Raw genomic sequence first — 15,844 nt, 5'->3', positions numbered from 1 at the left:
TAACAATGTACCAGAGGGCTTGGTGTGTTTGGAGGAGATATAACAACGTACCAGAGGGCTTGGTGTGTTTGGAGGAGATATAACAACGTACCAGAGGGCTTGGTGTGTTTGGAGGAGATATAACAACGTACCAGAGGGCTTGGTGTGTTTGGAGGAGATATAACAACATACCAGAGGGCTTGGTGTGTTTGGGGGAGATATAACCAACGTACCAGAGGGCTTGGTGTGTTTGGAGGAGATATAACAACGTACCAGAGGGCTTGTGTTTGGATGCTATGGGACCTGGGGGCCAGGGTCTTGGTGGCCTTGGGGCCCATATAACCAACGTCCCACTATTCCTTGGAGTCTCCTGTCCTTCCCAGAGGGCTTGGTGTCCTTGGACTCCCAACGCTCCAGGTATCCCCTGGGTATAACCAACGTACCAGAGGGCCATGATGTGTTTGGGGGAGATCAGTAAAGAACAATGAAATCAAATTTGTTTGGTCATGTACACATATTTAGCAGATGTTATTGAAGGGTGTAGTGAAATGCTTATGTTCCTAGTTCCAACAGTGCAGTAATACCTGACCATATAAAACCAATACAGAGGCCATATACGTTCCAATATACCAATATGTATAATGATTAAATCTAGCTGGCTGGTGAGCTCCCGCCATGTGGTTTACAGTTCACCCTCCGGTTTCCAATTCAGATCTACAATCACTTTATTTAACTAGGCCATCATTGTAAATAAGAAAATGTTCTTAATTGACTTGCCTGGTTAAATAACAAGGGTGAGGGGCTTGTTGTCAGTCCCACTCCAGACTGTACCGGAGGCTTTCTGATTGAGCATCGGCATAAGGCCACTCTGGCTTTGGGCTGATACTGTCGCTACCAACGCCTCAGCATTACACAAACAGTCCTCATCCAGCCATTACCCTAATTGAGCCCACTCAGATACACATCCCCAGGGACTGTGGCCAATTCTGTCACCATGAAATCAAATTTTAGCTCTCCTACAAACCGCCATCAATAGCATTTATAAACAGATTACACTGTAGAAGACTGTGACAGGGCTTTAGAAACAGATTACACTGTAGAAGACTGTGACAGGGCTTTAGAAACAGATTACACTGTAAAGACTGTGACAGGGCTTTAGAAACAGATTACACTGTAGGAGACTGTGACAGGGCTTTAGAAACAGATTACACTGTAGAAGACTGTGACAGGGCTTTAGAAACGATTACACTGTAGGAGACTGTGACAGGGCTTTAGAAACAGATTACACTGTAGATGACTGTGACAGGGCTTTAGAAACAGATTACACTGTAGAAGACTGGGCTTTAGAAACAGATTACACTCCTAGAAGACAGGGCTTTATAAACAGATTACACTGTAGAAGACTGTGAGGGCTTTAAAACAGATTACACTGTGAAGACACAGGGCTTTAGAAACATATTACACTGTAGAAGACTGTGACAGGGCTTTATAAACAGATTACACTGTAGAAGACTGTGACAGGGCTTTATAAACAGATTACACTGTAGAAGACTGTGACAGGGCTTTATAAACAGATTACACTGTAGAAGACTGTGACAGGGCTTTAGAAACTTTACACTAAAGACTGTGACAGGGCTTTATAAACAGATTACACTGTAGAAGACTGTGACAGGGCTTTATAAACAGATTACACTGTAGAAGACTGTGACAGGGCTTTATAAACAGATTACACTGTAGAAGACTGTGACAGGGCTTTATAAACAGATTACACTGTAGAAGACTGTGACAGGGCTTTAGAAACAGATTACACTGTAGAAGACTGTGACAGGGCTTTATAAACAGATTACACTGTAGAAGACTGTGACAGGGCTTTAAAAATTACAGATTACACTGTAGAAGACTGTGACAGGGCTTTAGAAACAGATTACACTGTAGATTACACTGTAGAAGACTGTGACAGGGCTTTATAAATAGGGGTTTCAGAAATACAATGGTGGCATACAAAATGCATTGAATTTCAGATGCCTTTATCAAATTCTTAGGCACCTCAGGGGGAAAAACATGTGTTTCTATGCATCATTGCCTTTTGGTTGAGTTATGTTCTGTGTGATATTTTTCCATCACAAACAATGAGTTGTGTTTATGGAAAACCGCGTCAGAGAAACAAAATAAAGGTGCTTACCCGTTCTCCCTTGATCCTCTGTCTCCTAGTCTACCTGTGGCTCCCTGTAAGAAGAAAAACAGATCACAGTATGAACACATGACAGAGGAGTGCAGGTTCTGTCTGAAATACTCTGCGCTGATTGCAGAGAGACAGAGAAGTCCCTCCAGACCAGAGAGAAGAGCAAAGAGCACTGCTAAATAATTGGATATTTGGAATGAAGATGACCCCAAGGCTCGTCTTCTCTCTCTTTACCCACTCCTCTCTTTGTCTTCTCTCCTTTCCTCCCTCTCTCCAAATCTGACTTTCCTCCTCTCCCTCTCCTCTCTCCTCTATCCTCTCCTCTCCTCTCTCCTCTCCTCTCCTCTCCTCTTCTCTCTCCTCTCCTAGCACTCAAAAGCACACTGCCTTTGTTCAGACACCCACTGAGGCCAACGTGGGTCTAATCTGTTGCTCTGTAATCACCCCCATCAACATCAACCAATCCTCCACTTTCAGGGTCATTTAATGATTGCTTATCATTTTAAATTTGCCAACCCACGCTTGTGTCTTAGCTTATTCACATTCAAAAAAGGTTTATTGTTGCAATAACTAGACTGCCAGGTCCCGTTATAATCTTAACAATTGGTGGCAGCAGTGAAGTGATTGACAGGATGTCGTTCATTCCAAATTCTCAATCAAAAAACAACCTTTTTAAATGATTCTGGGATGACTGTTGTTCCTGTGTCTGAGGATGTATGGAGTTCTCCAAGGACTGTGTTTCACCTTCCACAGTGTCTGTCACAGCTTCCCTGCATCACATAGCCCCACTTCCCTCTGTGGACTGTATGCCTCCTCCCCCTCCCCTCCCTCCCTCCCTCCCTCCCTCCCTCCCTCCCTCCCTCCCTCCCTCCCTCCCTCCCTCCCTCCCTCCCTCCCTCCCTCCCTCCCTCCCTCCCTCCCTCCCTCCCTCCCTCCCTCCCTCCCTCCCTCCCTCGCTGGGAGAGAAACACCTGTCGTTAGCTCTATGTGCAACACTGCTCTCAGAACTACACCTCTCCATTCTCCTCTCCTCTCTTGCTTTCCAGGTCTCCCTCGCTCCTCCATCTCACTGACTGTATAACCCCTGGGAACATCTTTGTATCCATTTACTGTGAGGATTACTGTCTCCATGCAAAATGCAATCTGGCACGATCATGTGGTTTTAAAAGCAACGGGCAGCAGCGAACTCTGTTCTCCTCCTCCTCGCCTACATTCATCTGCAGCCTCTCTCTATTTTTTATTTATGCTATGTTATTCCCCAACGCCTGATGGGAGGCTTACATCTATCATCGTGCCCACTGAATTCGACTTCCATCGTCGCTCTCTGGGCCTGGCATTAAACCTCAAAGCCAGATCATTGCAGTACAGTGAGAGGAGTTTTTAGGGAATGTTTAGAATAGGAGCACATTCACCTGCTAGATGGCACTGTTGCCCCACCAAATGATTGAGAACAAGAGCTACACCATCTAACAACAAGGCATTAAAATCTCCCTCTCTCCCTCCCCTCTCCCTCTCTCCCTCTCCCCTCTCTCCCTCTCTCCCTCTCTGCCTCTCCCCCTCTCTCCCTCTCCAAGATGTTGTTGATGGAAGTGGGTGAAATAATAAGAAGTTGGCCCTTCCTTCCTCTCACTGTTAAGATCTCTGTGATATAGACTGACAGATGTACCAATGTTCCGACCAGTTACTCTATCTGTTATAGTTCAGCTAATTAGAATGGAAATGATGGTGAATCATACTGTTATAATTCAGCAAAACAGGGTAGCAAGTTCAAACCCCCGAGCTGACAAGGTACAAATCTGTCGTTCTGCCCCTGAACAGGCAGTTAACCCACTGTTCCTAGGCTGTCATTAGTGACAACAACTAGTGATGTAATATGACAGAGTACGAAACACAACTAGTGATGTCATATGACAGAGTATAAAACACAACTAGTGATGTCATGACAGAGTATAAAACACAACTAGTGATGTCATATGACAGAGTATAAAACACAACTAGTGATGTCATATGACAGAGTACGAAACACAACTAGTGATGTCATATGACAGAGTATAAAACACAACTAGTGATGTCATATGACAGAGTATAAAACACAACTAGTGATGTCATATGACAGAGTACGAAACACAACTAGTGATGTCATATGACAGAGTATAAAATACAACTAGTGATGTCATATGACAGAGTATGAAACACAACTAGTGATGTCATATGACAGAGTACGAAACACAACTAGTGATGTCATATGACAGAGTACGAAACACAACTAGTGATGTCATATGACAGAGTATAAAACACAACTAGTGATGTCCTATGACAGAGTATAAAATACAACTAGACATATTTTCAGTAGAGATCACAGTGGCAGTTGTTTTATTTTTTACTCGTTAAGTTTTATCCAAACACTTATCTGCATATGAAAATAGATCATTCTTCTCTTTTTCACAAACAGTTATCTATGACTGCCTCCCAGCATTAACTGTATAGTTAGTATACAAAGACTAAAAGTCAACACAGCCCAACATCTGCAGGATACCTTTGAGTCATTATCATGAAATGGTCTAATATGCAAATAGAAGTGTTTTAATGCACCTGTTGTGATGCCATAGCTCAAGGGCTAGATAACAGCACTACTGTCAAGGATGCTGCTGGTACCTCTTTTTGTTGAGGGACATTGTGTGTGTGTGTGTGTGTGTGTGTGTGTGTGTGTGTGTGTGTGTGTGTGTGTGTGTGTGTGTGTGTGTGTGTGTGTGTGTGTGTGTGTGTGTGTGTGTGTGTGTGTGTGTGTGTATGTGTATGTGTGTGTGTGTGTGTGTGTGTGTGTGTGTGTGTGTGTGTGTGTGTGTGTGTGTGTGTGTGTGTGTGTGTGTGTGTGTGTGTGTGTGTGTGTATGTATGTATGTATGTATGTATGTATGTATGTATGTATGTATGTATGTATGTATGTATGTATGTATGTATGTATGTATGTATGTATGTATGTATGTATGTTATTTTCTCTCACCTCGTACCCAGGAAGTCCATCTTTCCCGGGCCTCCCCTGCTCAAGGAACGACCAGAACACAAAGAAGGAAAACAAAGACATTTTGTATCAACTCCAACAATCCAACGTTCGATCGGGTCGGCCCTGGTGCATTCTGGATATCCGTCTCAAATGGCACTCTATTCCCTATATACTGAAATACAGTCATGTACTACATAGGGAATAGGGCTTTGGTCAAAGTAGTGTACTATATAGGGAATACGGCTCTGGTCAAAGTAGTGTACTATATAGGAATAGGGCTCTGGTCAAAGTAGTGTACTATATAGGGAATAGGGCTTTGGTCAAAGTAGTGTACTATATAGGGAATAGGGCTTTGGTCAAAGTAGTGTACTATATAGGGAATAGGGCTCTGGTCAAAGTAGTGTACTATATAGGGAATAGGGCTTTGGTCAAAGTAGTGTACTATATAGGGAATAGGGCTCTGGTCAAAGTAGTGTACTATATAGGGAATAGGGCTCTGGTCAAAGTAGTGTACTATATAGGGAATAGGGCTTTGGTCAAAGTAGTGTACTATATAGGGAATAGGGCTTTGGTCAAAGTAGTGTACTATATAGGGAATAGGGCTCTGGTCAAAGTAGTGTACTATATAGGGAATAGGGCTCTGGTCAAAGTAGTGTACTATATAGGGAATAGGGCTCTGGTCAAAGTAGTGTACTATATAGGGAATAGGGCTTTGGTCAAAGTAGTGTACTATATAGGGAATAGGGCTTTGGTCAAAGTAGTGTACTATATAGGGAATAGGGCTCTGGTCAAAGTAGTGTACTATATAGGGAATAGGGCTCTGGTCAAAGTAGTGTACTACATAGGGAATAGGGCTTTGGTCAAAGTAGTGTACTACATAGGGAATAGGGCTCTGGTCAAAGTAGTGTACTACATAGGGAATAGGGCTTTGGTCAAAGTAGTGTACTACATAGGGAATAGGGCTCTGGTCAAAGTAGTGTACTACATAGGAATAGGGCTTTGGTCAAAGTAGTGTACTACATAGGGAATAGGGCTCTGGTCAAAGTAGTGTACTATATAGGGAATAGGGCTCTGGTCAAAGTAGTGTACTACATAGGGAATAGGGCTTTGGTCAAAGTAGTGTACTACATAGGGAATAGGGCTCTGGTCAAAGTAGTGTACTATATAGGGAATAGGGCTTTGGTCAAAGTAGTGTACTATGTAGGGCATAGGGCTCTGGTCAAAGTAGTGTACTATATAGGGAATAGGGCTCTGGTCAAAGTAGTGTACTATATAGGGAATAGGGCTCTGGTCAAAGTAGTGTACTATATAGGGAATAGGGCTCTGGTCAAAGTAGTGTACTATATAGGGAATAGGGCTCTGGTCAAAGTAGTGTACTATATAGGGGATAGGGCTTTGGTCAAAGTAGTGTACTATATAGGGAATAGGGCTTTGGTCAAAGTAGTGTACTATATAGGGAATAGGGCTTTGGTCAAAGTAGTGTACTATATAGGGAATAGGGCTTTGGTCAAAGTAGTGTACTATATAGGGAATAGGGCTTTGGTCAAAGTAGTGTACTATATAGGGAATAGGGCTCTGGTCAAAGTAGTGTACTATATAGGGAATAGGGCTCTGGTCAAAGTAGTGTACTATATAGGGAATAGGGCTCTGGTCAAAGTAGTGTACTATATAGGGAATAGGGCTTTGGTCAAAGTAGTGTACTATATAGGGAATAGGGCTTTGGTCAAAGTAGTGTACTATATAGGGAATAGGGCTTTGGTCAAAGTAGTGTACTATATAGGGAATAGGGCTTTGGTCAAAGTAGTGTACTATATAGGGAATAGGGCTTTGGTCAAAGTAGTGTACTATATAGGGAATAGGGCTTTGGTCAAAGTAGTGTACTATATAGGGAATAGGGCTTTGGTCAAAGTAGTGTACTATATAGGGAATAGGGCTTTGGTCAAAGTAGTGTACTATATAGGGAATAGGGCTTTGGTCAAAGTAGTGTACTATATAGGGAATAGGGCTTTGGTCAAAGTAGTGTACTATATAGGGAATAGGGCTCTGGTCAAAGTAGTGTACTATATAGGGAATAGGGCTCTGGTCAAAGTAGTGTACTATATAGGGAATAGGGCTCTGGTCAAAGTAGTGTACTATATAGGGAATAGGGCTTTGGTCAAAGTAGTGTACTATATAGGGAATAGGGCTTTGGTCAAAGTAGTGTACTATATAGGGAATAGGGCTTTGGTCAAAGTAGTGTACTATATAGGGAATAGGGCTCTGGTCAAAGTAGTGTACTATATAGGGAATAGGGCTTTGGTCAAAGTAGTGTACTATATAGGGAATAGGGCTTTGGTCAAAGTAGTGTACTATATAGGGAATAGGGCTTTGGTCAAAGTAGTGTACTATATAGGGAATAGGGCTTTGGTCAAAGTAGTGTACTATATAGGGAATAGGGCTTTGGTCAAAGTAGTGTACTATATAGGGAATAGGGCTTTGGTCAAAGTAGTGCACTATATAGGGAATAGGGCTTTGGTCAAAGTAGTGTACTATATAGGGAATAGGGCTCTGGTCAAAGTAGTGTACTATATAGGGAATAGGGCTCTGGTCAAAGTAGTGCACTATATAGGGAATAGGGCTCTGGTCAAAGTAGTGCACTATATAGGGAATAGGGCTCTGGTCAAAGTAGTGCACTATATAGGGAATAGGGCTCTGGTCAAAGTAGTGCACTATATAGGGAATAGGGCTCTGGTCAAAGTAGTGCACTATATAGGGAATAGGGCTCTGGTCAAAGTAGTGCACTATATAGGGAATAGGGCTCTGGTCAAAGTAGTGCACTATATAGGGAATAGGGCTCTGGTTAAAGTAGTGCACTATATAGGGAAAAGGGCTTTGGTCAAAGTAGTGCACTATATAGGGAATAGGGCTTTGGTCAAAGTAGTGCACTATATAGGGAATAGGGCTCTGGTCAAAGTATTGTACTATATAGGGAATAGGGCTCTGGTCAAAGTAGTGCACTATATAGGGAAAAGGGCTCTGGTCAAAGTAGTGTACTATATAGGGAATAGGGCTTTGGTCAAAGTAGTGTACTATATAGGGAATAGGGCTTTGGTCAAAGTAGTGCACTATATAGGGAATAGGGCTCTGGTCAAAGTAGTGTACTATATAGGAATAGGGCTCTGGTCAAAGTAGTGCACTATATAGGGAATAGGGTGCCGTTTGTGACAGACAGAGTAATCTCTCTCCACAGTTAATGGGATATCTGAAGCGTGGGATAACGATGGTGATTGCTGTGTGAACACTAATGTTCCACTCTCTGCTTACAGACTGATGGAATTATAACTAAAGAAACCATTTCTGATGATAATAACATACAATAATGTCATCGTTCTGCAAAACAAGCCTGGACTAATAAGCTTATTAAAACCAGATTTAAACAGATTGTCCCTTAAATCAAGCTCTTTCATTGACATGGAAATGCAGACATCTATGGTAAATGTAACACAGCACTTGGCTCTGCAATGTGAGGGACTGTGTTGTTATCAATATAAACTATGTCTACCGGCAAACTGGCAGTCTGAGCCTATACAGTCATAGAGGAACACATCTCTCAGCAATAAGTAGGAACCATCTACTCTCTGTTCATTGGGAACATTTGCATATTCAGACCCTTTGACTTTTCCCACGTTTTCTTACGTTGCAGCCTTATTCTAAAATGGATTAAATAAAGATGTTTCATATTTCATTTTTTGTTGTTGATAAATTAGCATTTCTAAAAACCAGTTTTTTCTTTGTCATTATGGGGTATTGTGTGTAGATTGATGATGGCGGGAAAACAATTGAATCAATATTTGAATAAGGCTGAAACGTAACAAAAATGTGGAAAAGGTCAAGGGGTCTGAATACTTTCCAAAGGCCCTGTATGTACTGTACATAGAGTGACATTTCACTTGGCTCTGCATGTTCACTCTTAGAAACAAAGGTTCCAAAAGGGTTCTTCGGCTGTCCGGAAAAGTTTAACCTTTTTTGGTTCCAGGTAGAACCCTTTTTGTTTCCAGGTAGAACCCTTTCGGGTTACATTTAGAAAGGGTCCTACATGGAACCCAAAAGGGTTAAACCTGGAACCAAAAAGGGTTCTTCAAAGGATTCTTCTATGGGAAAGGCGAAAAACCCTTTAAGGTTCTTTAAAGCACCTTTTTGTTCTAGGTGTATCTCCCGTTGAGGGTAGGTGTCTAATCAGGGGTATGGACTATATCCCGTTGAGGGTAGGTGTCTAATCAGGGGTATGGACTATCTCCCGTTGAGGGTAGGTGTCTAATCAGGTGTATGGACTATATCCCGTTGAGGGTAGGTGTCTAATCAGGTGTATGGACTATCTCCCATTGAGGGTAGGTGTCTAATCAGGTGTATGGACTATCTCCCGTTGAGGGTAGGTGTCTAATCAGGTGTATGGACTATATCCCGTTGAGGGTAGGTGTCTAATCAGGTGTATGGACTATCTCCCGTTGAGGGTAGGTGTCTAATCAGGGGTATGGACTATCTCCCGTTGAGGGTAGGTGTCTAATCAGGTGTATGGACTATCTCCCGTTGAGGGTAGGTGTCTAATCAGGTGTATGGACTAACCTCCCGTTGAGGGTAGGTATCTAATCAGGGGTAGCCTGTCAACTATGTGTCTGTTTATCCCTGTTCTCTCCTCTCTGCACAGACCATACAAACGCTCCACACCGCGTGGCCGCGGCCACCCTACTCTGGTGGTCCCAGCGCGCACGACCCACGTGGAGTTCCAGGTCTCCGGTAGCCTCTGGAACTGCCAATCTGCGGTCAACAAGGCAGAGTTCATCTCAGCCTATGCCTCCCTCCAGTCCCTCGACTTCTTGGCACTGACGGAAACATGGATCACCACAGACAACACTGCTACTCCTACTGCTCTCTCTTCGTCCGCCCACGTGTTCTCGCACACCCCGAGAGCGTCTGGTCAGCGGGGTGGTGGCACCGGGATCCTCATCTCTCCCAAGTGGTCATTCTCTCTTTCTCCCTTACCCATCTGTCTATCGCCTCCTTTGAATTCCATGCTGTCACAGTTACTAGCCCTTTCAAGCTTAACATCCTTATCATTTATCGCCCTCCAGGTTCCCTCGGAGAGTTCATCAATGAGCTTGATGCCTTGATAAGCTCCTTTCCTGAGGACGGCTCACCTCTCACAGTTCTGGGCGACTTTAACCTCCCCACGTCTACCTTTGACTCTTTCCTCTCTGCCTCCTTCTTTCCACTCCTCTCCTCTTTTGACCTCACCCTCTCACCTTCCCCCCCTACTCACAAGGCAGGCAATACGCTCGATCTCATCTTTACTAGATGCTGTTCTTCCACTAACCTCACTGCAACTCCCCTCCAAGTCTCCGACCACTGCCTTGTATCCTTTTCCCTCTCGCTCTCATCCAACACCTCCCACACTGCCCCTACTCGGATGGTATCGCGTCCCAACCTTCGCTCTCTCTCCCCCGCTACTCTCTCCTCTTCCATCCTATCATCTCTTCCCTCCGCTCAAACCTTCTCCCACCTATCTCCTGATTCTGCCTCCTCAACCCTCCTCTCCTCCCTCTCTGCATCCCTTGACTCTCTATGTCCCCTATCCTCCAGGCCGGCTCGGTCCTCCCCTCCCGCTCCGTGGCTCGATGACTCATTGCGAGCTCACAGAACAGGGCTCCGGGCAGCCGAGCGGAAATGGAGGAAAACTCGCCTCCCTGCGGACCTGGCATCCTTTCACTCCCTCCTCTCTACATTTTCCTCCTCTGTCTCTGCTGCTAAAGCCACTTTCTACCACGCTAAATTCCAAGCATCTGCCTCTAACCCTAGGAAGCTCTTTGCCACCTTCTCCTCCCTCCTGAATCCTCCGCCCCCTCCCCCCTCCTCCCTCTCTGCAGATGACTTCGTCAACCATTTTGAAAAGAAGGTCGACGACATCCGATCCTCGTTTGCTAAGTCAAACGACACCGCTGGTTCTGCTCACACTGCCCTACCCTGTGCTCTGACCTCTTTCTCCCCTCTCCAGATGAAATCTCGCGTCTTGTGACGGCCGGCCGCCCAACAACCTGCCCGCTTGACCCTATCCCCTCCTCTCTTCTCCAGACCATTTCCGGAGACCTTCTCCCTTACCTCACCTCGCTCATCAACTCATCCCTGACCGTTGGCTACGTCCCTTCCGTCTTCAAGAGAGCGAGAGTTGCACCCCTTCTGAAAAACCTACACTCGATCCCTCCGATGTCAACAATTACAGACCAGTATCCCTTCTTTCTTTTCTCTCCAAAACTCTTGAACGTGCCGTCCTTGGCCAGCTCTCCCACTATCTCTCTCTGAATGACCTTCTTGATCCAAATCAGTCAGGTTTCAAGACTAGTCATTCAACTGAGACTGCTCTCCTCTGTATCACGGAGGCGCTCCGCACTGCTAAAGCTAACTCTCTCTCCTCTGCTCTCATCCTTCTAGATCTATCGGCTGCCTTCGATACTGTGAACCATCAGATCCTCCTCTCCACCCTCTCCGAGTTGGGCATCTCCGGCGCGGCCCACGCTTGGATTGCGTCCTACCTGACAGGTCGCTCCTACCAGGTGGCGTGGCGAGAATCTGTCTCCTCACCACGCGCTCTCACCACTGGTGTCCCCCAGGGCTCTGTTCTTGGCCCTCTCCTATTCTCGCTATACACCAAGTCACTTGGCTCTGTCATAACCTCACATGGTCTCTCTTATCATTGCTATGCAGACGACACACAATTAATCTTCTCCTTTCCCCTTCTGATGACCAGGTGGCGAATCGCATCTCTGCATGTCTGGCAGACATATCAGTGTGGATGACGGATCACCACCTCAAGCTGAACCTCGGCAAGACGGAGCTGCTCTTCCTCCCGGGGAAGGACTGCCCGTTCCATGATCTCGCCATCACGGTCGACAACTCCATTGTGTCCTCCTCCCAGAGCGCCAAGAACCTTGGCGTGATCCTGGACAACACCCTGTCGTTCTCAACTAACATCAAGGCGGTGGCCCGTTCCTGTAGGTTCATGCTCTACAACATCCGCAGAGTACGACCCTGCCTCACACAGGAAGCGGCGCAGGTCCTAATCCAGGCACTTGTCATCTCCCGTCTGGATTACTGCAACTCGCTGTTGGCTGGGCTCCCTGCCTGTGCCATTAAACCCCTTCAACTCATCCAGAACGCCGCAGCCCGTCTGGTGTTCAACCTTCCCAAGTTCTCTCACGTCACCCCGCTCCTCCGTTCTCTCCACTGGCTTCCAGTTGAAGCTCGCATCCGCTACAAGACCATGGTGCTTGCCTACGGAGCTGTGAGGGGAACGGCACCTCAGTACCTCCAGGCTCTGATCAGGCCCTACACCCAAACAAGGGCACTGCGTTCATCCACCTCTGGCCTGCTCGCCTCCCTACCACTGAGGAAGTACAGCTCCCGCTCAGCCCAGTCAAAACTGTTCGCTGCCCTGGCCCCCCAATGGTGGAACAAACTCCCTCACGACGCCAGGACAGCGGAGTCAATCACCACCTTCCGGAGACACCTGAAACCCCACCTCTTTAAGGAATACCTAGGATAGGTTAAGTAATCCCTCTCACCCCACCCCCTAAGTTTTAGATGCACTATTGTTAAGTGACTGTCCCACTGGATGTCATAAGGTGAATGCACCAATTTGTAAGTCGCTCTGGATAAGAGCGTCTGCTAAATGACTTAAATGTAATGTAATGATGTAATGGGTATGGACTATCTCCCGTTGAGGGTAGGTATCTAATCAGGGGTATGGACTATCTCCCGTTGAGGGTAGGTGTCTAATCAGGGGTATGAGGAAAGAGGAGCAGAGGTAAAGTAAAATCCTTACAGGAGCACCTTGGGGTCCCTCAGGTCCTGGGAATCCTGTCTCCCCCAGCGGGCCCCTCTCACCCTGTCAGGGAATAAACACTCATATGTGTCACTGTTACTGTTACTGTGTGTGACAGAGAGAAGGAGGGATGCCTTTGACTGACAGCTGACAGAGTGAGAGAAAAAGAGAGAGCGAGAGCGAGAGAGAGAGAGAGAGAGTGAGAGTGAGTGAGTGAGTGAGTGAGTGAGTGAGTGAGTGAGTGAGTGAGTGAGTGAGTGAGTGAGAGAGCGAGTGAGTGAGTGAGAGAGTGAGTGAGAGTGAGAGTGAGAGTGAGAGTGAGAGAGAGAGAGAGAGAGAGAGAGAGAGAGAGAGAGAGAGAGAGAGAGAGAGAGAGAGAGAGAGAGAGAGAGAGAGAGAGAGAGCAAGCGAGAGAGCAAGAGAGAGAGAGAGAGAAAAGCATCCGGCTTACTTACCGGTTCCCCAGGGATACCCGAATCACCACGAGCTCCAGGTTTCCCCTGTCAATCACACAGACAGGATGAGAATGCCCCACATTAAACAGCTTCTCAGACAGGTTTTATATATCTACCCATCTATGTTAGCTAGCACCTCAACACTGTCCTGTCCAGCAGGTATTACTGTACTACAGCCCTCTAAGTGGGTGTACATCTGCACGACTGTTCACTGGGTATAGTATTACATCTGCAGGACTGTGCACTGGGTCTAGTATTACATCTGAAGGACTGTTCACTGGGTTTAGTATTACATCTGAAGGACTGTTCACTGGGTCTAGTATTACATCTGAAGGACTGTTCACTGGGTATAGTATTACATCTGAGGGACTGTTCACTGGGTATAGTATTACATCTGTTCATCTGAAGGACTGTTCACTGGGTATAGTATTACATCTGTTCATCTGAAGGACTGTTCACTGGGTATAGTATTACATCTGTTCATATGAAGGACTGTTCACTGGGTATTGTATTACATCTGTTCATCTGAAGTACTGTTCACTGGGTATAGTATTACATCTGTTCATATGAAGGACTGTTCACTGGGTATAGTATTACATCTGTTCATCTGAAGGACTGTTCACTGGGTATAGTATTACATCTGTTCATCTGAAGGACTGTTCACTGGGTATAGTATTACATCTGAAGGACTGTTCACTGGGTATAGTATTACATCTGAGGGACTGTTCACTGGGTATAGTATTACATCTGTTCATCTGAAGGACTGTTCACTGGGTATATTATTACATCTGAGGGACTGTTCACTGGGTATAGTATTACATCTGAGGGACTGTTCACTGGGTATAGTATTACATCTGAAGGACTGTTCACTGGGTATAGTATTACATCTGTTCATCTGAAGGACTGTTCACTGGGTATAGTATTACATCTGAAGGACTGTTCACTGGGTATAGTATTACATCTGAGGGACTGTTCACTGGGTATAGTATGACATCTGAAGGACTGTTCACTGGGTCTAGTATTACATCTGAAGGACTGTTCACTGGGTATAGTATTACATCTGAAGGACTGTTCACTGGGTATATTATTACATCTGAGGGACTGTTCACTGGGTATAGTATTACATCTGTTCATCTGAAGGACTGTTCACTGGGTATAGTATTACATCTGTTCATCTGAAGGACTGTTCACTGGGTATAGTATTACATCTGAAGGACTGTTCACTGGGTATAGTATTACATCTGAGGGACTGTTCACTGGGTATAGTATTACATCTGAAGGACTGTTCACTGGGTATAGTATTACATCTGAAGGACTGTTCACTGGGTATAGTATTACATCTGAGGGACTGTTCACTGGGTATAGTATGACATCTGAAGGACTGCTCACTGGGTATATTATTACATCTGAGGGACTGTTCACTGGGTATAGTATTACATCTGAAGGACTGTTCACTGGGTATATATAGTATTACATCTGAGGGACTGTTCACTGGGTATAGTATTACATCTGAAGGACTGTTCACTGGGTGTAGTATTACATCTGAAGGACTGTTCACTGGGTATATATAGTATTACATCTGAGGGACTGTTCACTGGGTATAGTATGACATCTGAAGGACTGTTCACTGGGTATAGTATTACATCTGAGGGACTGTTCACTGGGTATAGTATGACATCTGAAGGACTGTTCACTGGGTATATTATTACATCTGAGGGACTGTTCACTGGGTATAGTATTACATCTGTTCATATGAAGCGTTATTCACTGGGGATACTACTATAGTATCTCTGTGTTCTGTCTGTGTCATTTCTTATAGATTTGGGAAGTCAATGTTCATGACATGTTATAATTTCCTCAGACAGCCATGATGTTTTCTGTAGCCAGCATCAAGTGCAGCAAAAGAGTGCGAACAAATGGAAGATCCGTCTGTTGTGTGCAGATCATTAAAAGTACTACTCACTGAAGGGCCAGGTATTCCAGGGGCTCCAGGTATCCCCAGATCACCCTACAGGACAAAATACAGCCTTGTTTACAACTCAAACCTACAGCAACATATATAGCCTTTTATACAACTCAAACCAACAGCAACATACAGCCTTTTATACAACTCAAACCAACAGCAACATACAACCTTTTATACAACTCAAACCTACAGCAACATACAGCCTTGGTAACAACTCAAACCTACAGCAACATACAGCCTTGGTAACAACTCAAACCTATAGCAACATACAGCCTTTTATACAACTCAAACCTACAGCATCATACAGCCTTTTATACAACTCAAACCTACAGCATCATACAGCCTTTTATACATCTCAAACCTACAGCAACATACAGCCTTTTATACAACTCAAACCTACAGCAACA

The 15,844-nt window shown here is 44.9% G+C and overlaps 1 protein-coding gene across 1 annotated transcript in view; it reads right to left on the bottom strand.

The window, feature by feature from the left end:
* Positions 1-273: 273 nt before the first annotated feature.
* The window catches only part of LOC124024445 (collagen alpha-1(XIX) chain-like), a 26,462-nt gene continuing 10,891 nt past the window's right edge, over positions 274-15,844 (bottom strand). The window contains exons 5-10 of the mRNA XM_046338338.1: positions 15,435-15,479; positions 13,472-13,516; positions 13,017-13,079; positions 5,165-5,200; positions 2,162-2,205; positions 274-403 (exon numbers count right to left, since the gene is read on the bottom strand). Of these exons, the coding sequence (XP_046194294.1) occupies positions 274-403; positions 2,162-2,205; positions 5,165-5,200; positions 13,017-13,079; positions 13,472-13,516; positions 15,435-15,479 (363 nt within the window). The remainder of the gene's footprint in view (positions 404-2,161; positions 2,206-5,164; positions 5,201-13,016; positions 13,080-13,471; positions 13,517-15,434; positions 15,480-15,844) is intronic.

Source organism: Oncorhynchus gorbuscha, unplaced genomic scaffold, assembly GCF_021184085.1.
Source record: "Oncorhynchus gorbuscha isolate QuinsamMale2020 ecotype Even-year unplaced genomic scaffold, OgorEven_v1.0 Un_scaffold_1858, whole genome shotgun sequence".
In the NCBI taxonomy this organism is placed as follows: domain Eukaryota; kingdom Metazoa; phylum Chordata; class Actinopteri; order Salmoniformes; family Salmonidae; genus Oncorhynchus; species Oncorhynchus gorbuscha.
The sequence above is the reverse complement of the archived record's forward strand: the minus strand, read 5'-3'. Positions and strand labels throughout refer to the sequence as shown.